The sequence below is a fragment of the Diaporthe citri genome (assembly GCF_014595645.1).
Source record: "Diaporthe citri strain NFHF-8-4 chromosome Unknown scaffold_4, whole genome shotgun sequence".
NCBI classification, from domain to species: domain Eukaryota; kingdom Fungi; phylum Ascomycota; class Sordariomycetes; order Diaporthales; family Diaporthaceae; genus Diaporthe; species Diaporthe citri.
Window position 1 is genome coordinate 2930411 of NW_025064849.1, and position 25647 is coordinate 2956057.

At 55.3% G+C, this 25647-nt stretch overlaps 8 protein-coding genes across 8 annotated transcripts; 3 read left to right on the forward strand and 5 right to left on the reverse strand.

Annotated features, from left to right (window-relative positions):
- Window positions 1–126: 126 nt before the first annotated feature.
- INS49_009968 (uncharacterized protein) lies at window positions 127–1476 on the forward strand (the record flags this gene model as incomplete). Its single annotated transcript, XM_043170695.1, has 1 exon — window positions 127–1476. One exon carries the CDS (start codon window positions 127–129, stop codon window positions 1474–1476), a length of 1350 nt encoding a protein of 449 aa, XP_043025260.1.
- Window positions 1477–1731: 255 nt separating this feature from the next.
- Window positions 1732–2382, reverse strand: INS49_009969 (uncharacterized protein; the record flags this gene model as incomplete). Its single annotated transcript, XM_043170696.1, has 1 exon — window positions 1732–2382. One exon carries the CDS (start codon window positions 2380–2382, stop codon window positions 1732–1734), a length of 651 nt encoding a protein of 216 aa, XP_043025261.1.
- A 779-nt stretch (window positions 2383–3161) lies between these two features.
- On the reverse strand, window positions 3162–4835 carry INS49_009970 (uncharacterized protein; the record flags this gene model as incomplete). The annotated part of the gene is made up of 4 exons (XM_043170697.1): window positions 3162–3521; window positions 3825–3958; window positions 4014–4465; window positions 4537–4835. The coding sequence occupies 4 exons, from the start codon at window positions 4833–4835 to the stop codon at window positions 3162–3164; spliced, it is 1245 nt and encodes a 414-aa protein (XP_043025262.1).
- A 1024-nt stretch (window positions 4836–5859) lies between these two features.
- On the reverse strand, window positions 5860–14334 carry INS49_009971 (uncharacterized protein; the record flags this gene model as incomplete). The annotated part of the gene is made up of 3 exons (XM_043170698.1): window positions 5860–6259; window positions 6366–11811; window positions 11880–14334. 3 exons carry the CDS (start codon window positions 14332–14334, stop codon window positions 5860–5862), a joined length of 8301 nt encoding a protein of 2766 aa, XP_043025263.1.
- A 928-nt stretch (window positions 14335–15262) lies between these two features.
- On the forward strand, window positions 15263–16734 carry INS49_009972 (uncharacterized protein; the record flags this gene model as incomplete). Its single annotated transcript, XM_043170699.1, has 2 exons — window positions 15263–15988; window positions 16081–16734. The coding sequence occupies 2 exons, from the start codon at window positions 15263–15265 to the stop codon at window positions 16732–16734; spliced, it is 1380 nt and encodes a 459-aa protein (XP_043025264.1).
- A 793-nt stretch (window positions 16735–17527) lies between these two features.
- INS49_009973 (uncharacterized protein) lies at window positions 17528–20261 on the forward strand (the record flags this gene model as incomplete). The annotated part of the gene is made up of 4 exons (XM_043170700.1): window positions 17528–17747; window positions 17808–18055; window positions 18869–19689; window positions 19784–20261. The coding sequence occupies 4 exons, from the start codon at window positions 17528–17530 to the stop codon at window positions 20259–20261; spliced, it is 1767 nt and encodes a 588-aa protein (XP_043025265.1).
- Window positions 20262–20649: 388 nt separating this feature from the next.
- Window positions 20650–22297, reverse strand: INS49_009974 (uncharacterized protein; the record flags this gene model as incomplete). The annotated part of the gene is made up of 4 exons (XM_043170701.1): window positions 20650–20893; window positions 20969–21722; window positions 21787–22000; window positions 22055–22297. 4 exons carry the CDS (start codon window positions 22295–22297, stop codon window positions 20650–20652), a joined length of 1455 nt encoding a protein of 484 aa, XP_043025266.1.
- Window positions 22298–23104: 807 nt separating this feature from the next.
- On the reverse strand, window positions 23105–25177 carry INS49_009975 (uncharacterized protein; the record flags this gene model as incomplete). Its single annotated transcript, XM_043170702.1, has 3 exons — window positions 23105–23734; window positions 23827–23879; window positions 24052–25177. 3 exons carry the CDS (start codon window positions 25175–25177, stop codon window positions 23105–23107), a joined length of 1809 nt encoding a protein of 602 aa, XP_043025267.1.
- Window positions 25178–25647: the final 470 nt, after the last annotated feature.

The window sequence follows — 25647 nt, forward strand, 5'->3', positions numbered from 1 at the left end:
GTTGGAATCTTTGTCACACACGAGCGAACTTGGAATAAAACGAGGCAAAGAGCATTTCGACGCCCGATTTGCAGCACCTGTTTCTCAGCACTTGGACACGACACTCAAGTCCTACGAAGCTCAGTAATGACCGCGGACACAACAATCCAACCCTTGTCTTCGACTAGAGATAGAGCTGAAGACATCACTTTCGCCGTGGAGATCAAGTCCATCGTGCCGCAAAAGCTTAGCAAGACCAACTTTTTGAACGAGGAGATAAGACCATTTGTCCCTCATCGACCGAAAGAGAGCCTGGAGTCCATGACCGAGTCTGAGAAGCAGATCCAAAGGAGCACATACGAAGCGATAGCCACTGCCCTCCATTCCCTCCCCGGAATAAAGGCAACAACATACCATCAAATACAGGGAGATAGACTAGAACGAAGTGACTACTGGAGAACGCATTGGATAGTGTACAAAGCCAACTCTGCCGTTCCAACGTTTGTAAGCTATGAGGAAGGAGACGACGAGCGGCCCTTGATCGACGTGACAGCACCAGACTATAATAAATTTGTGTGGATCCCAGTAGAGTTGTGCTCGCCAAAGCTACGGTGGACCGGAAGGAGAGAGGCAGTAGCCGGCATAGGCTCGGTCTGCAGGACGCTGCAGCACAGCTTCAACACCGTCGCCAACCACTCCACCGAGGTCCACGTCCACGTCGGGCGGCACGACGGGCTCTTCTACTCCCTCAAGAGCATGAAGAAGCTGGCCACGGTGCTGTGGCTGTCCGAGCCCATCCTCCGCGGCCTCAAGGACCCACGGTCCCGCAACTTTGACCACACGTACACGTGGAGCTTCCCCTGGCGACAGCACAGCCGCATCGCGCTGGCCCTGCAGGGCAGGCTGCCGGGCGGGCAGACGCCCGACGACCTCGCCACCGGCCCGGAGGACGAGTTCGACACCTTCCTCGTCAGGACGAACAACGCGCGGCTGACGGGGACCGGCAGCGGCGTCGGCAGCTCGCACGGCGGGGACGACGGCGACACGCTCCGATTCGTCGGGGCGCACCGCCAAGCGCTGCGGGCCATCTGGCGGGCGTCGACGCACGCGGAGCTGGGCAGGATGCTCTGCGGCACGGGCAGGAAGTACCGGCGGCTGGGGTTCAACTTCCACGCGCTGGGGGCCGAGGACGCGCGCGCGAGGGCGAGCCCGCGGACGGTCGAGTTCCGCTTCCTCGAGGGCACCGTCGACGAGGCCGTCGTGTCCGGGTGGGTGCACGTCTGCGTCGCGCTGGCCAAGCTCGCCGCGGACCATATCGAGGACTGGGAGTTCTACGACATGGTCGTGCTGCTGCTGGACATGCCCGCGCACTGGCCGCTCGACGCGCGGTTTGCGGCCATGATGCACGAGCTCGGGGTCTCGAGGGCTGCGTACGAGCCCCTGCGGGCGATCGTGCGGAGGAATTATCCGCCTTCTGGGGCGGCAGAAGAACCATGATGTACAGTAGATACATGTGCATGTTTATCAATGCAGCTAGTTTAATCTCCTAATTCGACATTTACTCACAGTTGCTTCGCAGTGCTAGGCGCTCACATGCGCATCAAAAATCACCCCATGCGGGTTTCCGTTCTTGTCCATATGCATGAATTCCAGAGCCGTGTTGCATGTGCTAATGTATAAGCAAGTTGACCCTTTTGGTCAAGATCACGCGGGGATTTCAACATGCAGCAGGTTTCTCCGGAATGCCGTCCATCAAGCTTTTCCCTTTTCTTGCTTCCTTTTCTTGACCACGTTCCCATCATCGTCCAGCAAGTCGCTCTCACCTTCCAGCCCAGACCACTTTGCAATCCCGTCTCCTTTGAAGTCTACCACTCTCTGGTGGTAGAACATGTGGCATTTAGACTCAAATGCCTTCCTCGCCTCGGGCGTCTCAATGCCCTCGATGAGAGTGGGGTAGAGCAGGATCATGTTCCTCCCCTCGTCCATGATGGGCGTCCGGCAGAAGGCGCACTGCACCTTGCAAGGGAGGTGATGCGTCTGCGTCTTTGCAGTCGGGTCGTACCAGCCCAGGTCGTGATGGCCGTGCGTGAAGTTGATGTCCTTCTTGTGAAAGATGGTGGCCCACTGGAACGGGGCGCCGTGAAGCCGCTGGCACGTGGTGCAGTGACAGTATTTTGAAACCAGGGGCCGCTCACGGCTGAGCTGGTACTTCACGCGCCCGCAGTGGCACCCTCCTCGCCACCTCACGGGGAAGTCTTCGCCGGTTTCGTGGATTTTGTACGGCTCGCGGTGCTTCCACTCGTCCAGGTCGCGGTGGGTGGTCGAGCCGGCTTGGTGCTGGTGTGCCTCACACGCGGGCTGAGGCTCGCTGACCTTTTCCACATGGTCTCCATTCGAAGACATCTTGTGGGTTTGATAATGTCGACAAGCTGCGAACCGGGCGCTTCTCAGTGAAAATGTTGACCGTAGTGGGAGCGCAAGCGTCGCGAGATATCTCATGCTGAAAGTGCAACTTTGCCACAGTTGGCTTTCACAATACTAATGAAGGACCCTGAGAAGACCGCTCCTGCAGCCCTCTTGTGAACCCTTACTTAGACTGGAGTCAGTGACGTTGTGACTTTAGATCGCCCGGGGGACTACTTAGCAACTAATGTATCACCGTTTTGTCGCAGAACGTCTAGACTACGTCACCATTGGCACAGATCAGCGCAGAGACCTCGGACAATTTACTCGGACAACACTGAAATGGATTAAATTGGTATTGAAAAAGAAAGCAAACAAGGACATTATCTGCAATCAAGCAATTGGCATTGTCTGGCGAGTTCATGGCGGCTTGCAGTGAAATATGTACCTCGCCTGGACCTCAACTTTAGCGCCGAGGCTACGGAGACTCGGTAGCACGACAGAGAACGAAAATATTATACATCAAGGGCCTCATTTCATCTGTGACTTCGATCAGGTATATATGAAAAAGGGCATGAGTAGGGAGAGTTAGTGGCATGGGGGTCTTATTTCGAGATTCCTATTAAATCGACATACGATTTGACGGCGTTCTTCCAAGCACGGTGGAGGATTTGTGGCTCCGTGGCGGGAACAGCATAAGGCACAAGGCGTTTGAATTAGCAGTAACTAGTATTTAAGAAATATCCAACCAATCTAACCCAGAATCTCTTCGTGGAAGATCATGCGTACCACGTGGGCTCAGGTACCTCATCAAGGAGCTGGTAGCGTCCCAGTTCTCTATTCTTGTACGACACCGGGTCGTGAAGGGTGTGCGTTCGGATGTCACGCCAGAACCGGTCCAGGCCAACCTTCGTGGCTGTAGCCTTGGCTCCGGTCGCCTCGAAGAGGCCTGACGTGACCTTGAGCCCCGTGTCTGTCGCGACCACCTTGATGCTGGCGACCCACTCGGCGAGCTCGCCGCGTTCACGAGCTGTGACATCGGCCTTGTTTGAGGGGTACTTGGTGTACACAGCGTCTGCAGCTTGACCAGCTTTATCTGCGAGAGCCTCTGCGGCACGGAGATGGGCCAGGAAGTTTCCCTAGGTGGGATGCGTGTCAGCAGATTAATTCAGTGGCGCTGCTTCTTCGAGAGCGGTGGTCTTGCATAGTCGGGCGTTCAAGTGCCGCAGTGAGCAGTGTGCTTGAAAGCATCCCGAGGCAAGCTTGGGAGTGAGTTGCTCCAAGTGCTCAACGGGGCGTTGGAACGAGAAAGGAGAAGGGGACGCACATAGGTAGAGAGAATATAAAACTCATCCGTGGCTTTTTCCTTATTCTGCTCAAAGTGTCAATTCTTGTTCCAACTTTCAGCAGGTGTAATACCGCTGGGGTAGGAATTCACTTACATCCCCACCAAATGGCCAGGCTCGACTGCTTGAGACAGTGTACTTTGAAGCGTACTGAAGTGCACCCAGCGCGATGCCCAAGTAGAAGTTGCTGAACACGAGTTGGATGCTGCCATACAAAATCAGCCGGCGCACTTTCTCTCAAGCTACCTCAGGCCTCATTATTGACTTGGGTTGGAAGAAGCAAACTGGCGAAAGGAATTCCCAGGACTGCTGGGTCGGGGCGCTTAGTCTTCACGTCCCAGCCGAGGGCATCCTCCCATGGGGCAGCCACATCCTCAATCGAGACACCACCGCTTTCGGTCAAGCGAAGACCGACATTGTCCCAGTTGTGAGCGAACTTGATTCCCGCCTGTACAGTTGGTACAATCGCGAAGATGTGGTCCTCGGTCCCTAGCACGCCCTCGAGGACAGTCAAGTCCGAGACAACACCGCCGGTGTTGAAGTGCTTGCGGCCGAAAGTGATCTTGTCGCCGCTGTCTGTGATTCTCAGGTCATTGTCCCTGGGATTCACTGCCCCTCCGATGAAGTAGTTGTTGGAGAGGATGAGCTTCTGCAAGCGATCCGCTTGTTCCAAGCTTCCGACGACATTGGCAGTCGTGCTCCAGAGGAGATGGTATCCGAGGAGCATTCCAATGGAACTAAATATCAAATATTAGTATTTTCTGCATGTTGGGCAGACGTGGTGGCATTTGCAAAGCATTGAACTGACCCGTCAGCTTTTGCGACCTCCCGGATTGCTTTATATCCGACACTCCAGGGCTGCTCGCCACCTCCATACTTCTTTGGGCCGAGGATCTTGGTCAGGCCTGAGTGCTTCAATAGAGATACTTCTGCTCGTGGAGACTTATTCTCCCGTTCACGCGCGCTGGCGTCTTTCTCCAATACAGAGGCTATGTCTTGCGCACGCTTGACCCAACTGTCTGCATCCTGCGGCTGGTCTGCCCATTTGCCGGCGTACTCTTCGTACACGACCGGGTCTGTGGATGGGTAGGTACCGTTTTCGGCCATACTGAGCGTGTACCCTCAAGATAGAGGCCCGAATTGATACAAGATCACAGAGGTGGAATCGGTTGACCTTAATGTCACCAAGAGTGTATGAAAGTCGAGGCTGGCGATTTTGAATTTAAGCGCAGCCGGACTGATCAACAACAAACCAAGGGCAAGTTGAAGTGAGACTCGATGAGATGAAACATGAGCGGACGGCAGGCGCTGGCTTTTACCAAGTTTTGAAGCTGGTGATAGCGCACGATTGTGCATCCTTTCTCCACCCCCGACCCGAATGGTGTGATGGATTGCGCAATCGGGCCCAGGAACGTCGTGTCCTCACCAGCTGCAACTTTCATGTACACTTGATACCGAAGTTCTGGGCCCAGTGATGCGTCCCCCACGTGGTTGCAGCCTAAGGTTCACACTAAGATTTGCACGCAACTTTGACCATGGCGTCAGGTTTGCCAAGGTCGATCGTGCGGAACGGGCAAAAGCGGTGCTCAGGTATCAATACTCGCGGTCGCAGGGGGTCTCGGTTGACAGGCAGTTGTGCGATCGCCAGTGGGTCCATTTGTTGAGGAGTTTGGTGTTGTTCTGCTTACGGGTCTCATGTGAGACTGATGGTCTAGGATCCCTAGTATGATGGCGTGGTACCATGTTTCCTTAAAGGTCCTCAAGGAAGTCAATCCAGAGAACACAAGGTACGAGAATCGGTCACTTTAAGCCCGGATTAAATTAAGGCTCTATAAATTTTGCTCCAGCGCACGTGGCCGCAAACATACAGTGAGGTGCTATTAATATACCTCCAACAATGCGAGTGAGGATCATGCTCCAGTAATGGTAGGCAAGGTGCCCATGGACTGGCTACATTGGGTCATTCCCAAGCAACTTGAATGTCACGCTGACCCCTTTCTCTGAAGGGACTGGCGAGCTTCCTCGACTCCCTCTTCCTATTCTCAGCGAGAAGACAATCTATTTAGAACTCTATAAACTCGAGCAAGACTTGAATATCTCTACGTCCCTCTGGTGACGCTACCTAATGCGTCTATGTTTGCAAGAAGCCTATCTCTTTCCACTTAGCAACATATGACCTCGCTATCTCAGCACTGACCGGCCCTTCCTTAGCCATAATCTCGGAATGCTCCTTTGCATGTTGTGTATCAAGGATCAGTCCCCCACAAGACATGCGCTGGAAGTGGAATTCAAAAAAGTCCACCAGGCGTGCAGCTGGGTTGTCGGTATCAGCCGACAGGGGTGACCGGCGAACGCGCTTAATCCATTCCTTGAATGGAATGATACTGTGTGGGGGTATATCGAGAGCAGCAGCGAGCACTGGCGTCATGGCTTTCCACGGCTGGCCGATGGGGTTATCGATGTGGTAGACGGAATGTGCACCCGCCTTTGGGTCTCCGATCTTGAGGAGGTCGACCATGACACGCGCGCACCTGTCGACGGGAATCCACATGAGCGTCCCGTCCAGATCGGGCCAGACGCGAAGCGCCTGGGCGCTCTTGACAAGGAACGCAAAGTGCTCCACGGGGGTTCCAGAACCCACTCGCGGTCGAGCCCGCGATCTGGCCGGGGCGCGCGACGAAGACGCGAAACAGCTCTGGGTACTGATGCAGCGTCTCGTAGAGCATGCGCTCGCAGGCCCACTTGGCCTCAGGGTAACCTCCCGGCAGCACGCTCGACATGGGGACTCGCTGCTCCAAGGCGCACGGCACGCCCACGTTCCCGACGACGCCGATGGAAGACACGAACTGAAAACCGATCCGGGTTTTGTTGCGGGGGCGGAGGGCCATGCCCCCCGCCAGGCTGAGTAGGTTCCTCAGCGCCTGGAGCTGTGGCTCGAACGCCTTCAGGGGCCGGGTGCCGCTCATCGGCCACGCGTTGTGAATGATGTGGGTGCCGTTCTCTAGCAACCAGTTATACTCCTGAGATGCCAGGCCAAGCTGTGGCCTGGAGGTGTCGGCCTCGAGCACGCGCAGCTTTGCTCGCGCGGAAGGGTACAATTCGATGCCGCGGTAGGAGAAGGCGTCAGCCTGCCGTTCATCAACAGGCTTGCTGCTGGGACGATTGACGCAAACGACCGTTCCAACGCCCTCGTGCTCCACGAGACTTTGCACGATGTGGGCACCGAGACTCCCGGTGGCACCTGTGACCACGACCACGGCAGGACTGTCGCGGGTCGCGGAATCAACTAACTGGCTGCGGGCGGCGTCTAGCTCTGGAGTGGCCCACCCACTCGTATAGAGGGCCACAAGAGCCTCGGCCTCAGCCTCGCGCGCTTTGACATCGCCGCTGTCCAGTCCTATGATATTCCTCACCTCTCCAGGCCCCGTGGCTCCCCCATCATCCTTGGGCAAGCGAGCAGCTTCAGGCGGTCCTGAAGCCAGGGCCATGATAACTTTCTGGAAGGAATTCTCGGGCAAGCTGCCGTCGGTCCAGTCGACATGGCCAAAACCCGCAGAGTGTAGCTCGCGCTCCCAGTGCTCAGCAGTAACAACAGCGTGGTTGCGCCCGTCGTCGAACAGCCACCAGCCCTCAAGTAGGCCGAAGACTAGATCCACGAACGGTACCACCTCAGTCATCTCCAGGATCATGACAAACCCGTCTAGACGTAAAGCCTGACGGATATTACGCGCTGATATAACTAAATCGCGGGTTGCGTGGACGGCGTTACTAGCCAGGATGATATGCTGGCCCTTGTGCTCATCTCTTGGCGGGTTCTCGATATCATGTACTGCAAACCGCATAAATGGGTATTCCTTGCCGAATGAACGCCGAGCGTTTGCGACCATAGATGGGGAGAGATCAGTGAAAGTGTACTCGACGGGAATAGCTAAGGATGCTAGAAAGGGGGCCAGGACCATTGTGGTCCCACCTGTGCCAGCGCCCATCTCGAGGATTTTAAGAGCCTCCTGCTCGTCTGGCCTCCTTCTCTTAATGCGGTCCACCAGACGGCCGATAACATCGCGCATCTGCAAGTAATTCATATAGTTGAAAGTGTGCTCGCAATACATAGCCTGGACAAGCCTGCGGCCTTCAGGCGTGCCGAAGATGACACGGATCCCGTCCGTCTGGCCGCTCATGACGTCGGCCAGGCTCTGTCCGGCGTAGTAAGTCATCCGGTTCGGCACAGCAAATCCAGGTTGTGCGTCGAGCAGTCCCTCGAGTATTTCCTGGCTTGATTGTCGTGGCGTCGCAATGTGCGAGCGCAATAGCTGTCCACTGACAACGTCGTGGTCGATAAGCCGCGCATCTTCCTCGAGGAACCTGTAGACGCACTCTATGAGGCGGCGGTGCTGTGGGAGGAATGCCACGCGCTCGAGCTCCTGGCCCGGGGCAGAGTTACTCAGGGGCATCCCAAGCTTTTCCATCGCCTCGACAACGAGAGCGACGCAGAGGCGGTTGCTGCCTGCGATTTCAGTCTTGTGAAGCGTGTCGAGATGGTGCGCGCGAATGAGCTCATCGGTCAACATCTTGACCTCATGGAAGGACTCCAGGATATCAGATCGGGACAATGTCAGGTTGCTGACGGTGGCGCAAATAGGCTCCACTGCCACCACTGATTTTGGGCTAGGAGTGGCGGGCTTACCGTTGGGAGGCAGGTTTTCCGTGTCTTCCGGAGTGGATACATCAGTGCTCACATTTTCGAGGCGGGATCTGGACTTTGGAACCCCTTCGTCGGCTGAGGAAGAGGATTCGTCGTCTTCATCACTCTCGTCGTCGGTATTGCTACCCATCTTGACGCCATTTCCGGCCCTCTCCAGAGCGTTGGACACGCAAACGACAAACTTGCGAAGGGTCGTGGCCTCCATCTGCTCCGCCTGGTCGATGGTGCACTTGAATACAATGTCAACTTCACGTGCCAGTTCCATGCCCATAAGGGAGTCGATCCCCAGGTCGGCCATCTCCGTATCAAGTGTGAATTCGGTAGCATCTATTCCCGATACGGCCGCTACCAGATCGCGTACTTGATCGGTGATATCCGTCGGCCGTGGTGGTCTCTCCTCGTTGGTGCTGCGTTTCTTCCTTGGAGGCTTGGATGAGACTCCATCAGCCACGTGCCGAGCGCTTGAAACGGGATAACCAGCTGCCATGATCTCATTCGCACTTGCACTGACACTCTTGGTGGCTGCGGTAGCTGGTGCTGAGGCATTCTGCCGTTTGGCCACCTTCAGCAGAACAGACTCGTCCGCCGTCAAGCGCATAAGCATCCTGCTCATGGACTCCTTGCTCACCCGGGAGTACTGTATACCCAGCATGACCTCGTGCATGGTCCCTGTCGCGGCATCAAACACAAACAAATCCGTAGTGAATTCCCTGTCGGACCTGCGGTGGTGCTGCGCAAAGACGTGCCACAGCGCGGGGCCGTTCTCGTGCCCATCCGTTACCGTCTGCACCACTGGTGAGCGCATCGACATCTCGGCCCCTGAGGCGATGTACATGTCGCCGGCTGGCGCGTTGGTCATCAGGTTGACCCACAAGCCACCGACCTGGCTGAACGAATCGCTCAGGGGCACGTCCAGCCAGGTCTGCCCTTGGTGGCGCTTGGCCACGATCCCGGCGCTCTCATTTCCGTGGCCCACCACGGTCCTGACGCCGCGGTACAGCTCCGGGTAGTCAACAATGTCGGCGAAGGCGCGGTACACATTCCGCGACCCACGCAGCACATCAATATCGTCAGCTTGGTCGTTCGCCAGTGCATTGAGCCCTAAGAGCGCCTGGCATCGTGCGTGGCTGACGAGCCGCTGGTACTGCGCGAACTCCTGGGTGAAGGCTGGGTCGCTAAGCGAGCGGAAGTGCAGCCGCCCCTCGACGTGCAGCTGTGTGTCGTTTCCTAAAGAAGAGCTAACGCTGAGCATCTTCAAGCTCCACTGCACCTTTTCCTCGTCAAGCGCGTCCATGTCTATGTAGACAACGCGGGAGTGATTAGCACAAATGGGCGAGTGGTTGACCAGATCACGGACAACAGGGGAGAGACCGGCGGCCCTCCACTCTGGATGCAGGCTAAAGAGCGCCTCGATGGCCATGTCGCTCTCCAGCGTGGCCGGGCAAATGGGCGCCGTTTGGGCGATGATATGGCCTGAGAAATAGTACTGGTACTTTTCCGATGCCGTGTTCACGCGGAATCGCGGTTTCCTGCTTTTCTTGTCACGATATTCGACGAAGCTAAACAGATCCAGGAGACGGGGATCTCGTTGATCTGGAACGACTTTGTAGTCTGTCGCCAGAGCACGGGCTGCCACGATTTCTTCCGCAGCCTTGTTGATCTCCACGCTCGGCGACTTCATTTCGAGCCAGTGGCGGCCCGACTTGTCGAACTGGTAAGGCGGCAGAAGCAGCTGGGCATACTCCTGCGCCTGCCTAGCATGGTGCGGCCAGAATGTGACGCGTAATCCCTGTCTCCACAGACTGATTGTGGCATCGGTTAAAGCGTCCAACCCGCTCTTCTTGCTATTCACGATAGAAATGGCCTGGAAGTGGTGTAAATATGGCGGGCTCGTGGAGAGTTGATCTTGAGCGAGTGCACGCGCCGCCATGACTGTGATGGTCGAAGATGAACCGGCCTCGAGGAAGATAGCTTGCGGGTACCGCTCGGCTAGCCGGTGGACGGCGTGGTCGAAGAAGACCGGCTTGCGCATGTGCGATGACACAAAGTTGCAGTCCAACTCGGAGGCGATACTGCTCTCGGTCGCGTGCTCCAGGTGGATGGCAGGCTTGCAGAACTTCAGCTTCTTGCCGAGATCGCCGAGTCCACCCACGAGCGGATCCACCAGGGCTGAATGGAAAGCATTTGTGACATTGAGATGCTTGTACTTGATGCCTGAGAACTTGGGATCCACAGCCAGCACCTCGGCGGTCACTTCGATGGCTTTGGTCGACCCGGCGAGTGTGAAGCTGGAAGGGCCGTTGTAGCACGCAACAGCGGCTGAGCCGTCGGACAGGCGATTCGACTCTTGCAAGAGTGCCCGTACCAGTGTCGCATCCGCCTCGACTGCCATCATAGCGCCTGGATCTGCACCCCAAGCATCATATACCAATCTGGCCCGACCAGCCACCAACTTGATGGTATCCGCAAGGCTCAGAACGCCAGAAATGCAGAGCGCCGTAATCTCACCGAAACTGTGGCCTACAACGGCTGAAACCTGTCCTTGCAGGCCACAGTCCATCCAGGACTTGGCACAAGCATATTGCATAGCGAAGAGCATAAGTTGCAACTTGACCGTGTCCCGCTGGGGCTCCCGTGAAAATATATCCGGGTAGATGCTACCCAGACCCAGGCCGGCGGACGTGATGGCGGCATCACACTCGGCCAAGTGCCATCGCAAGATGACCACCCTGTCATGGAGGCTGCGGTCTAGCCCCACAAACGTCGACACCTGGCCGCCGAAGCACAGAACGACGGGGCGTCCGGCCTTGGTGGCCACGATCCCTATGGATTCAGCGGTCTCCTTCGTGGCGGATGCCGTCTGCAGCAGCTTGTGCTTTAGATCCGTCAGAGAATCACAGCTAAAGACAAGCCCCTGAGGTAGGGCCCGGTTCGACTGCCGGCTCATTGTGAACGACAAGTCCGCCAGCGTGGCCTCATGGTCGCCACCACGCAGCTGCAGCCACGATGCCAATTTGGCGCTGTACGCAGCAATACTTCTCACATCCAGACCCGTGATCCATAAAGGCAGCCTCGACCATGATCCGTCGGCTTGAATCGTATGCTCCGGTCTTCTGCCTGCCAAATTTGAGGGTGGCTGCATTACCACCATGCTTGCGTTAGACCCGCAGGCGCCATAGTTGTTGATAAGGGCGATCTTGCAATTGTCAAACCAGGGCCGCAGCGACGTCACAATCTCCATCATGTCGTCTGGGTGTGCCTTGATTGCACTGTTGAGCGTTTTGAAGCTTGCCTGGGCTGGAATAAAGCTGTGGCGCATCATCATGATCACCTTGACCAGCGCGATGATTCCTGATGCTCCTTCGGTGTGTCCGACATGACCTGGGCGTCAGATATATCTTTGTCAGTTTACTTCGTACACGGCTAGGGCAATGAGCAAGGAGCTTCACCTTTGACTGAGCCGAATGGCAGCGGCTTGTCACGAATGGGTCCACCTATGGCCGAGCGAATGCTGTCATATTCAGCTGGGTCCCCCACAGGTGTGCCAGTCCCATGCGCCTCGACCAGCGAGATGTCCCTGGCCGTTAAATTGGCCTGCCGTATGACATCTCTGAATAGAAACGAGAGGGAGGGCTCGTTAGGGACAAACAGTGGAGTAATGTTCAGGTTTTGATATACGGCCGTTGCGGGGATAGTTGCTAGAATCGGGTTGCCATCGGCGACGGCATCTGCCATCTTTTTGAGAAAAACAAAGGCCATGCCCTCGGCTCGACAGTAACCGTCGGCCTCATCATCAAACGGCTTGCATTGGCCCGTGTGGCTAATAAAGCTGCCCGCAGCAAGGTTCTGCATCCATAGCATGTTGGTGATGATATTAACACCACCGCACAGCGCCGCAGTGCACTCGCCTGAAAGTAGGTTACGGCATGCCATGTCGATGGCTACTGTTGAGGATGAGCACGCTGTATCAATGGTTATAGAGGGGCCAGTCCAGCCGAAATAGTGCGACAGCCGCCCCACGATGAAGCTTTTAAGCCCCCCGGTCGCTGTGAAGGGTGTGGGCGGGTGGCAAGCTATATTGTGTTCATAATCGACGCCGCAGTTGCCCAGGTACACCCCGACGTTCCATTTGTCCCGGGCAGAGCCCCCAGCGGTGGTTATGCTTTCTCCAAAGTACCCCGACTGCTCAACTGCCTGGTAGGCACCCTCGAGACAGAGCCGGCTCTGTGGATCCATGGCCTGGGACTCACGCGGGCTCTTCTTGAAGAACTTGTGGTCAAAGGCATCCGAGTTTCGCACGAAGTTGGCGTAGAACCTGCGGTCTGGATTGGCATCTGCGTTCTCCCGGTGCAGGATTTCGTGCTGGAGCCTGTCGCGCGTGATGAGCTCATGCTGCGAGTGGCCCATCTTGAGCATGTCCACGAACTCATCCAGGTCGTCCGCACCAGCGACCTTGATTGACATGCCTACTACCGCGATTCTGTCCATTTTGAGGTCAGGATAATTCGAGGTTGCGGTGATTGTGGATCTTGAAGTACCATTAGAAGGCTGTGCGGTCGGCCGAGGCTCGTCTGGATTGACTGTGGACCGCGAAGTGCCATTGGTAGCAGGATGTGCTCCAGTCGGCTGAGGTTCGCCTGGAAGCGATCGCTGCTGATGCTGGTGCTGCTGCACCTCCATATTCAGATGACGCACATGAGGGATACCGGGAGCAGTACTCTTCTCAATGTCCTCCCAATGCTGCTGTCTCGAGCCAAGACGGCGCGCCAATGTGGGCGGGATGCAACGATCCAGTCCGAAAGCCACCAATCGCGCCTCGGCCTTGTCCACGACAATCGTAGACAATGTACCGTACCAGTTGCACTGAAGCATCAGAATCGAGCTCAAGACCACCTTGGTCATATCGCCACGGTCCAACGAGATGGGGACCCCGTCGCCGTGGTTATCATACGTCGGCAGTGCCATCAACGCCGCCTCTGGAAACTGCAGTCCCGGGCTCCGACAGCACAGCTCGACCAGGGAGTTGGTGTGGCGCTTCCGCTCCGGCCCGGGCGCGTGGATGTGGCCCTCGATGCCAATCTCGGCCACCGTGAGCCCTGCCCCCCGGAGTTGGCGCACAAGCGAGGGTGCCGTGCGCTCCGAGGTCGTCACCGTCGCCCGGGCCTTGTCAAACAACACAGAGATATACGCCTCGGGAAACAGCGACGAGACGATACGGGTTAGGTCCTCGTGTTGCTTCCCATCGCGCCACGCGGTCGCGTACGACACTGACTTTCCCTTGCCGAGGCCCTTGTCCCACGCCTCCCGCGCGTCGATCATGGCCCCGATCAGCATGGCTAAGCGCATCGCCACGGCTCCATACTTCTCGAATTCCTGCCGATTGGATGAGCTCGCCACGGCTACGGCCCCGAGTAGGCCCACGCAAAACCCTAGCACCTCGACTCTAGGGCCACGTGACGAGCGTTGCTCCTTCTGCTCCTTCTGCCGGGCCACCAGCTCGGCTTGCAGGTCTTCCTGGCATGACAAGCCTTTGCTGGATCTGTCATGTTGAAGGTAGCGCCAGTACTGGTCGAGTTGGATGGCCACCAACAGCGGGCCAACCACTATGTTGGGCATGCTCTCGTCTTGCCCAGCCTGGTCCGAGCTGCGGTCGAGATGCTTAAGCCACGAACCGAGGTCGGCAAGGTGCTGGCTGCCTGGAATCGTGCTGCCAACCTCGGATATCTCACTGGCCATAATGTCCCAGTAGCCCGGAAGCTCAGCCACCGTGTCATTGATCCACTTTGAATTTGGGCCATCCACCAGTGCCCGCACGAGCTTGTCTAGTGTTCGCTTGGTCTGTGACAATACATGCCCACCGAAGACAAATATTGTCGTTTCTTCGGTCTTAGTTGTCCCGTCCATGCCTGGTACGAATGAGTTTCGAAGGAGGATCTAATATTGGGGGTAAGAGGACATGGGACGAGCAATCAAAGAAACAGGTGATGTTTTGTTCGAGTCAAACCTGAGAGTAAAGTGAGCACAAGTTATACCAAGACGAGTATCAACACGTATCATTTCCAGACAGCACTCTCGCGTTTTCAAGCCTGCCTTATTACCTCTTGTTGGTGGTCGGAGCGGAATCCCTCCTGCATGGGTGGCACGCTCTATCCACGAAGGACGCTTCTTCCACATCGTGTGGATGTGCAAGCGTTCCCAATTCTCTCTTTCACCGTGTGCGTGCCGGTTGTTTCTTGTTCCGACAGGATAAACCTAGCATAGACGGACGTTCTTAGAGGAAAATGCACTTCATCCTACGCTTCGTCAGCGACCAAGCTTCATCTTCCGTATGGGCAACTGCTCATCTGTAAAAAATGACAAGTGACAAGTACAGAACCTCGGCCATCCTTGTTGAGCCGCTGAGGTAACACCATTAGAATCTTTCGCCTGCTATGTCAGCAAGATTACCCCGGCCGCAAATCCAAGATAGGATCTATTATCCAGCTTTACTTCCGTGGAACCCTTCTGGATTGCCTGCAGTCTAGCCATATGGGGATTTAATGTTCCGGTCGCCGGGGACGGGATGGCTAAGCACGAGACTTGCTGAGATCATCCATCTCCGGTTATGCACAATGCATACGCGAAAGGGTGCGATGAGTTCAGTGCTATGTTGTGGGTACAAGACCTGGAAATGAGAAGCGCAGAGACAAGGTCGTCTTGCGAAATTAGTACGACTTCATAGTCACAAACTTCTCAGCGAGCCACCGCACAGGGGATATACGAGGCAAATAACACAGGGAGTTCTACATCTACTTACTTATCTCGTCATCTTGTGCCCAGGTCAGGTTGAGAGATGACTGCCGCGCCAGACGTCAACAAACCGCGCCTGGAGGTGGCCATCGTGGGCGGTGGGATAATTGGTTTAATGACAGCCTTGGGCCTCCTGCGCCGGGGAATGCACGTCAAGATCTACGAGCGAGCTGCAGCGTGGCACGAGATCGGGGCTGGGTTCGGCTTCACGGGGGTCGCGCGCGAGTGCATGCAGCGTCTCGACCCCCGACTCCTCGAGACGCTGAGCGCCATCGCCCAGAAGACGAGCTCCAGCTCGCACACACGGTACTGGGACGCGTTCAACCCGCGGACCAAGCACGAAGCGGCGGACGAGGCAGTCTCGCTGCTGTTCCAGATGCCGGAAAGTAGCCTGAACTTTTGGGGCGCGGTGCGGTCCCATCTCCTGCTGGGAATGGCGGCACTGCTACCCGAGGGCGTAGTGGAGTTTGGGAAGCCGCTCGTGGATTACGAGGATAAGCCTGGAGGGAGTGACGAAGGTGTGGCGCTACGCTTCGCGGATGGGAGCGTTGCCCGTGCCCATGTGCTCATCGGATGCGATGGGATCCACTCGACGACGCGAGAGCTGCTGCTTGGGTCCACCCATCCGGCGGCTCGCCCAATCTTCAGCCATGTCGTGGCCTACCGGACCATGGTGCCGATGGCGGCGGGCATCGCAGCTTTGGGAGAGGACAAGGCCACGAGCGCGTGCATGCACTGCGGGCCAGATGTCAACATGATGTCGTACCCGGTTCGTAAACATACCTGATGTCTACACGTTATTCGGCAGAAGCCAACAGCACGCTACATGTCGCGATAGCTGATGAGTGACGGCGCGCGCAGGTCATGAACGGCGCACTCCTAAACGTGGCCATCTTTGCCCACGAGCCGCGTTACTTCCCCGAAGCAAGCGGTATGACAGCACCGGCCACGCGCGACGAGGTCGAAAGCGCCGTTTCAGCGCTGGGCCCGCACGTGGGTGAGATTGCCAAGCTGTTCCCGGCGGAGATGGTCAAGTGGGGGATCTTCGACATGTACGAGCATCCGGCGCCGACATACGCGCGGGGGCTGGTGTGCATCGCGGGGGACGCGGCGCACGCCAGCAGCCCGCACCAGGGTGTGGGAGCCTGCATGGGCGTGGAGGACGCGCTCGTGCTGTGTGAGGTGCTCGACACGGCACAGACCGAGATTGCTCTGCACGTAGGCGACCGGGAGCACAAGGACGAGGGTCAGGGCCAGGGCAAGGTCGCAGGCGCGCGGCGGCTGACGGTCGAGAGAGCATTGCGTGCCTTCTCTCGGTCGAGGAAGGATCGCAGCCAGTGGCTGGTGAGCAGCTCGCGGGAGATGGGCGACATGTACCAGTGGCGGCTTGGGTCGACGGGCAGGGACCCCGACCGATGCCACTCCAAGCTGGATCAGGCCTCGCGGAAGCTCTGGGATTTCAGTGTTGATGCAATGGTGGCTGGGGCCAAGGAGGACGCCGCTGCCGCTGCCTAGCACCATAGTGTATAGGTAGACAGACGATCTAGACGATGATCCGAGGGACCCTCAACTTTGCAAACGCTCTCACTAATTTAATAACACAAGGATTGCCAGCGAGGCCGTTGGCAGTGCAGTGTCCTTATCATGTCAATCTGCTTATTAATCTGCTTATTAATCTGCTTATTAATAACCAACTTATCTTTATCAGCTTTAACAGCTCGTAATAAGTAATATGATTCCTATTTTTAAAATCTCTTTTATATTTGTTTACGTAAATCTGTAATACTTCTAACTAAACACATTTAATATTTATATAAATTTCAGAGCGGTTTAAGGAGCAGATTTCTTAGTAGAATGGCTAGCAACTGTCTCTTTAAAAGGCGGCCTTTGCAACGCGATCACTGAGGCCCGTTGACTTGGCCTGTTTACTATAGGTTTATCGGAATTAGCAGTGTACGAGATTTTTACGTAGGATCTTTCCTGGCGTATGTGCGGAGTAAAGTTCTTTTAGGGACTCTTAAGACAGAGGAAAAGATGTTCCGTTCCCAAGACAAGAGTATACGGAGTGTTCATTGGTGGTCAAAAGTTCTAGAGCCCCGTGTTATTCATAGTCCGCTTCTGACTGTCGATGGTCGCTCGCTTGAGAGAGTAACTAGGCGGCACGTCGCTTGGAGTGGCCCAAATTGTATAAGTACGATACATGCCAATCCATTTTGCGCATCCCTCCAGAAACAAACCGAAATCTTTAAGAGGTGACTTGGAGAACACAACGCACGAAGTTGACCAGTCTACGGAACTTTCGCCCAGCATGCGTGCTTCCACTATTGCACCCGCTATGCTCGCCACCACGGTCCTGACAGTGGCTAACGACACTAGCTGCGATGTTGAGCCACATCCACCCAGTTTAGCGTATCTCCTCACAGTCTTCGCTACAGAGACACCACCAATAATTATTGGCAACTCTGGATATGGAAACCGGATTTTTATTCCAATCACAGGCGGGTCGTTTTCAGGGCCCAAGCTAGAAGGTAGGTGACTGCGTCATACACATGGTCCATGACAAGCACTTCTGATTGGGGACATAACAGGCAGGGTCATTGGTGCCGGAGGAGACTGGGGCAACTACGATACTACCGGTACCGTTTTCTCTCCCGATGCGAAAATCGTCTTGGAGACCAACGATGGCGCCAATATCCTCATTTCCGGCCGCGGAAGGTCACCGTACATCACATTTGACTTTGAGACGGGCAGCAAGGAATATGGCTGGTTGAACGCAGTTGTTGGCGTTGGATCAATTCAAGTCGGGGACAACAATATTACGGCTCAACTGTTCCAGGTAAGTGAGATCACAATGGATTCGCGGGTGGGTCTGCTGCTGACTTCAGTGACAAAGGTTTTGTGATACAAAGAACGCCATCGGTGTGTGTCAATCTGACATCTCCGAGAGTGGAGGGACACGATATTTGCGCGCTGGGCGTCCTCTCATTATTATTCCTAGATAGATCGGAGGTAAATAGAACTCATAACATACCGCGCGGGACACGCTCGGAAGATTCCCTGGTCGCTTACGGGACCCAATGAGTACCTATGTACTTATTACCAGGATGGGACAATCAAAGTTCCGGGGGGATTTGGGCTGGGCCTCCGGGACTAATACACTCCGATTCCTGCACAAGAGCCTTGAATGTATCGGCCCAACAAATCCTCCGCAAATTCGATTTGGCGGAAGCGATGCCGCTGTCAGCAACGCCACTTGTATACTCTGCAGAAACTCGCAAAACAAACACAATGGCTCCCAGGTCCCAGCCCAACACGAGAATGAATCTGTATATAGTGTGATTTCTAGCCCAGAGAGAGCTCTGCCTCATCAGCACAATCTTCAATCGGCTGACTCAAAACCACATTGTCGTTGCTCTGCTCCCAAATCGTGGCCTGTATTATCACCCAGATCATTTCCAGTCATTATGGGCAATACTACAACCTGTGTAAGACTGCCTCTGACATTGGAAACATGATGAGTATCAAATCTAATCAGACTAACATCCATTCTGGATAGTGCTTTGCCCTTGTGGTTGATTTAGCCAGCAAGATATCTTTTCCTGGAAGCCATGGGTACAATGACTCACTGACTTCGTATTATTCGGCACAGGAGGCTGCCGTGTATCCCTCTTGTATCGTCTCGCCCACCTCATCCATAGATGTGTCAGGAGCTGTTACAACTTTGACAGAGTTGAACTGCAGCTTCGCCATTCGATCTGGCGGTCATTCCACTTGGGCCGGCAATGCCAACATTGCCAATGGTGTCACGATAGACATGCAAGCCTTAGATGCCATCAGCGTCAGCGACGACAGGTCAGTTGTCTCCGTCAGCCCAGGTGCCAGATGGGGCGAGGTTTACAAGGCACTTGCCCCTCACAACCTGATCGTCGCAGGCGGTCGGGTTGGTACTGTGGGGGTCGGAGGGCTCACGCTCGGGGGTGGTATCTCGTCCTTCGGGCCCCGATACGGCTGGACCTGCGACTCGGTGGTCAACTTGGAGCTCGTTCTCGCCAACGGTGCGGTGATCAATGCCAACGAGACGCACCACAAAGACCTGCTACACGCCTTCCGCGGCGGCTCCAACAACTTCGGCGTTGTCACCCGCATAGATTTCCGGGCCCACGAGCAAGGCGACATCTGGGGCGGCGTGGTCAACTACAACTTCGATACAGTGCCCCAACAGCTGGCCGCGTCCTCGGGCCTGGCCTCCGCAGACCCGTACGACGAGTACGCGAACTTGGTCCAGGGCTTTCTCTATGTCACGGGCGCGGGCCGCAGTGTCGTTAACACTCTGCATTATACCAAGGCTTTCGAGTATCCGGATTTTTTTAAGCCCTTTACAGACATCCCTAGAGTGAGCGACACGCTGCGCACAGCGAGCTTTTCCAACTTTGCAGATGAGGGCACAGCCAACAATCCGAATGGGTATCGGTACGTGACCCTCAATTTCTATGATTTTTGTGCACTCCATACACTTGAGACCAGATCGAAGGCTAACGTCGGCCCGGTCTCCTTGGCTTTTCAGATCGCTTCTTGCCACAACTTCGATCGGCTCCAGCCTAGAGATGCTGAGCGCAGCATTCGCGGCATGGAACCACAGTGTTGCATCCTTTGATGGAGTAGTTGGCCTCGCCAGCGAGCTCTTGATCGAGCCCATTCCAAAAATTGCATACCAAGCCGCAGCGCCGAGAACAAACGTCCTCGGCCTCGATGACGAACAAGGAGGCTTGGTGGTCTTGGGTTTGGCCGTGGGGTGGTTGAATGAGGACGACGATACCCTTGTGACTGAAGTCGCACAAGAGATCATTGCCGAAATCGACGCGCAGGCAAAGGAGCTCGGCGAGCACTTTGAATTCAAATATTTGAACTACGCCATGGATTGGCAGGATGTTATTGCAAGCTACGGCGCCGAAAATGTGGCTAAACTGGAGAAAGTCAGCCGGACTTATGATCCAAAGGGAGTATTTCAAAAAAACGTCCCAGGTGGGTTCAAGCTTTTCTAGAATTCAGAAAGTATAGATTATGCAGGCTTCTTGTGAACAAAAATTGTTTTCCGGGGTATGATACGCTTTGATTCGATGTGTTTATTGAAGGCCTCTTAAATTTAAATTTGTCTTTTCAATCGAAACATTCTAAATACCACTTTGAGTATCACAACTTACCAGCGCATGGCTTTTAAACAAACCCTTATAGATTACAGGGATGTATGAGGTGACTGCTTTTATCTGTTCAGTCTCTAGTAATCACCTATTGCAATCTAGTCACCTCGAAATGTACAAGGACTTCAAAGCAGTACCTCCAAATATCTATATGGCGCGTAATGTTCACTACATAGCCCTCGAGCGTCTCATCTTGACGACTGACTGGAAACCTTGTTTTTGCGAAGGCTTCTCACTGCAGAGCATAGCCCTTTCCGAACAGGTTCTCGGGGTCCCACTTAGCCTTGAGTTCTCGTAGCTTCGGCAAGTTCGCCTCGGACCACCAAGCCGCTGGACCCTCGTCGCCAATGGCATAGTTGACATAGATGTGCTCATCAGTGAAGCCGCTGGTGGCATGAAACTTGTCGCGTTGGGACACGGACCAGTCGTCGACGGCAGTCAATAGGGAATCGTCCAGGATGATATTCTCGAGGAGCCTAAGAGCGCCAATGCGTCGTGAATTAGCATACAATTCTTTACTTCATGTGGCTGGAGAAAGAAACGCCACTCACCACCATGCTTGAACGTCTCGCCAGGGGAAAACAGTCGCGTCGTTCGGGGTCTGCAAGTTGACGCCGTTACTGTACCACTGCATGAATGACTGGCCAAAGTAGTAGGGATTGGCCCGGGAGAAGGCCACATAGTCAGCGAAATGGGACTCGAGGGTGTCGGGGTCGGTGCGCCCAACGCCCATCGTGTAGGCAGTGAGCGTGTGGCCTGTCTCACAGACACCCCTTGTGACGGACTGGTAGTACACTTCAACCTGCGTCAAGTTAAGCATCTCCGTCGCGAACGGCTCTAGAGCGGTGAACTGGTCCAGGTACGGCTGTGCCTCGTCGAGGCTACCAATGTACCAGGCCGCCAACCAGATACTGGCCGTGCCGGTCGTGGCATTGTATAGCATGGCGGTTTGCAGCGACAGCTTGGCAGGCAGCACGTCATCGAAGGTCGTAATCAGCTCCCACAGCGATCGGTTCTGGGCCGCCGTGTAATAGAAGTTCGCCTCGGTGACGAACCCCCCGTTGGTCTGGTCGTGCACGGTGTAGGTCGCCTCGGTGACGATGCCAAAGTTCTGGCCCGCGCCGCGGATCCCCCAGAACAGGTCCGCATTCTCGTCCTTGGAAGCCGTCACCGTATCGCCCGAAGCGGTGAGCAGCTCGACGGACTGTAGATTGTCGATCATGAGCCCGTGTAGGCCCATCAGCATGCCGATGCCGCCACCGAGGGTCACACCGATCCCACCTGGGCACCACGAATTTCCTGTTTCTACATTTTTGCCGGGTCAGCAACAAAATATGGCATTTGAGTCGATGCGGCGGGAATTGCATACGTATCTCCTTTCCAGCAGAGAACACCTCAGTCACCATGTCCCCCAAAGTAGCTCCGGGCCCCAGTGTCAAACGGTTGCTGACTGTGTCGACACTGGCCGTGTTGAAGTTTTGGAGGTTGATGTTGAGACCGTCAAACGCGCTGAGGCCAGCTTTGGCTCCGTGTCCGCCATTGGTTGCAATGAAGGGGATATTATTCCTTGCCGCAATTTGCACCTATTTTGGCATCTTTAGCATCATTTCCCCTGTCTTCGGAGAAGCTCTACTAACAATCTGCTTGAGATCGGATACCAGGGCGGGTTTGATTGCGCCAGACCAAGCAGGAGATTCCCAGGTCGACCATCGGGGGCCGACTATGGTCGAAAATTCGGCCTCGTATGACGATGCTATCTCGGTACCAGGTGACACATGAGGGCCGAATAGAGCCTCGAGACTCCGGTTTCCTCCGCAGGATGCATGGGTGGCGGCGGCGTAGGCCAGAGCCAGGACAGGCGAAAGTTGCAATAGCATCATTTCAACTAGTAAAACGGGACGAATGACCACTGAGAAGAAACACGTTCGTGCAACGGATCAAGCCTCCCCAGGAAGGATGGCTGCCGCTTATCGTAAGGACGTAACTCGATTGGAGATCTCTGGCTTGAGTGACTAAATATTTGGGCATGGCGATCGTTGCATTTGCCCACGTCGATCCGGGAAGACTACCACACGTCAGCAGGAACAGCGTGACAAGCCGGCTAATGCATATCATATTCCTGCGGCTCATTACATCCTCCGCCCGCTTATGTCATTCCAGGTTGCACGCAAGGCTAGCCAAAAGTTTAAAGTTCCGGTTGGATGGCGCACATATTTACTTCCACCGGGCCCTATCCTCTGGGTTGCACAGAATTAATTCCGAAATTACGCCCCTCGCCTGATGGAACAGATGTTGGCCGGTAGGAGCTGTAGGCAGGAGACCGGCGCATTTTTATCCCAGTGAATCGGGATTACGGCTCGATGGAAACCAGAATCAGCGCTACAGGGAATTGTTGTAAGTTACAGTTGAATTCCAAAAAAAAAAAAAAACCCAAAAAAAACCTCATTTTCGGACGACGGGCCGGCCTCTCAAATTTTCAAGTCAACAAATTCACGACATTCATTGAGTGTGAGTGCGCTCAAGCTCGGAAGAAACCTTGCACACTTGATTTGCGTGACTGGCCATATCCTTGCACACGAAGTCCTCTTCACGGTTTATAGATCGCTGCTTTCGATTTGCAAGGTTGCCAATTCACAGTCGGATAGTGTAGTAGATATGCCTTCAATTTGTAGCCTCAGTTACCGGAATCACCCTTGAAACAACTGGTCCATCCAGAACCTGCTGGAAGGACCCTGAGTATTCAGGTGCCCCTGCAGAGGCTGAACCTCATTGCTGCCACCGCAGCCCGACACCTCGTTCGGGCTCGGCCGCGAAAGCTCGACCAGGGAGCCCTGTATGCGTGAGCGGAATGCCCGCATGCCCGCCGCGAGCTGCGTGAATACGCCACCGGGCGGGCCTAAGCCTTGTTCGCCCGCGTGGGCCGCCGTCAGTTCGAGCTTCTCAGCGATGCGATCCAGGAGCAACGGAAGGTCGATGACGCTGCGGGCGTGTGCACGGTTGATGCGCGAGTCCTCCAGACCCTCAAGCTGGCTCAGCACCACAACGCAGCCTGCCAGTTGTCCCCACTGCAGGAAGGCGATACCGAGAAAGTCGGACGCCTGGAGGCTCAGCAGGCCCGAGGTGCAGGCGCTGATGGCAAGCACGGATTGCCACATGTATGATAGGTCGCTGTAGCCAGGCGTAGTGGGCTCCTGCATGGGACTGGAGCGGACGGTGGCGGCGTTGGTGGTCTCAGGAGCGTCGAGACGCGAAAGGATCAAGGTGGATGCACGTATGGCCTCTAGAATAAGCAGTTCCACGTAATGGGTGTGCGCTAGCTGAACTATGATTTTCCGAGTTAATTTGGGTCAGCAAATGATCCTGCGTCTGCACAGATAATCGGCGAGACCTTGGCGGGTGGAGTACTCACGCTGGTGATGCCGACAAGACCAGGAGGGTTGTCTACGAAGTTCCTGTAGCTGGCTATGGAGCACCTCAGCATCCGCGAAAATTGTGGCTGCCGATGTTTTTGGTTGGGCGTCATGATTTGGCTGCTGCTGGAGCACTCGACGAAGATGTACAGCCTTGGTGAAGAGCAGCTGGAGGCGGACTTGACAGACTAGGTCTGTGTCAGATGGGCACGCCTTTGCCGTACTTGTGTCATTGAGAATTTTGTCCAATTGCGGCGTCCATGCCAGGGGATCCATATTGCCAAGGTATTCAGAGACGACGGAGCTGAGCACAAAACAGCCCAGCACAGCGCGCTGGGCCTCGGCGGAGGGCTGTGGAGGGCTGAGTGAGCCCCGAGACGCCACGGGAGCCAAAAGGCTGTCCGCGTAGTGGCCGTCAAGGGCGGGCCTGTCGAGTCGCATCTCGCCAACCAGCGACATGCACAACATGACCAGGTGCGAAAGGCTGCCGCGGTTGTGCACGTGATCCCAGCCCCAGGCAACGTAGGTCATGAGGCCCAACAACAAGTCGAGCACGGGGTCGACGCCGCAAGACTGGTTCATGTCAGCGCGCCTCTGCCGCAGAAAAGCGGCCTCGCAAAGGGTTCGTTTCAGCTCGACCGCGCGCGCTTCTTTCTCCTCGGGATATGGCCATGTGACGCAGACAATGGCCTGGAAGAGTAGGGGCCTGTCGCGATGAAGCTGCTCGGCTGTCAGGGTTTGCGCGAGGTATACGACAGGGAAGTGAAGCAGCATGAGCGTGCGGAAGGTGTCGAGACACGCCACATGCACGTCGTCAGTCGGCTCGAGTGAGACAGAAGTGGACACCGGGAGGGGGTTGTGGTGGTTAGGAATTGTTTGCACAGCAACAGAACCGGATAAGACGGTGGTCTCGATTTGCGGCAGGCCATTGCTGTCACGGCCATGATCGACACCAAATTCGACGTCGGTATCGGATTCGGTATTTGCATCGGCAGGCCCAACCAGAATGTGGCTATTCGACGATGGTGAATCGGGCGTGAAGGGGATGTGTCGAGACTGCTCATCGTCGGGAACAAGGTCGTGGCTGCCGTTCCCATCAGCGCGGGCCTTCAAAAGCGAGACAAGAGTGTCGAGTCTGCCCTCCAACTGGGCAAATCGGTCGTCCGAGTCTTGGCTGTTGTTGGCAGCACGCTGGCTGGCAGTTTCGTGCGGGCGACACTGTTTGCTGAGGCGGTTACATCTCTCACAGCCCTTGCCGTCGGATCGACCCACACAGCGGCATTTTGCCTTTACACAGAGCATGCACGCCTGGCCATACTGAGCCGAACGAGGTACAGCCCTTCGTCTCATGGTCCATGCAGATGTTGACGTCAACCGGGATGTGGACGGTGCTCAACAAGTCAAGTCAGGTGGGCTGGAGCCTGGGAGGATGTTGCGGATGGAGTAGTCTACAAAGCCGCAGCTAGTCCGCCGTCCGCCGTCAGCTGCTGGACAAAGGAGTCAGCCAGCCTCTCGCTGATGGGCGCACAAAATTTGTCAGCAACTTACATTGCATGTCGTATTCCTTGCTGTTCAGCTAGTCGGTCGCCGGAGGAATGGAGGGGATGGAGGGGCAGTCACACAGGCTCGGTGTCTTGTCTCAGATTAAAATAACGTGGTCTTATTATTCTCTGATAATAATAAATAAATCATTAAGACAATTTCTATATTACTACTAAGGAGTTTCAAAGGAAATTATATTATTATAATATCTAAAATAAAATAAAACAAACTAGAGAAATCTAAAAAAAGTTAAAAATAATGAATAAAAAAATTTAAAA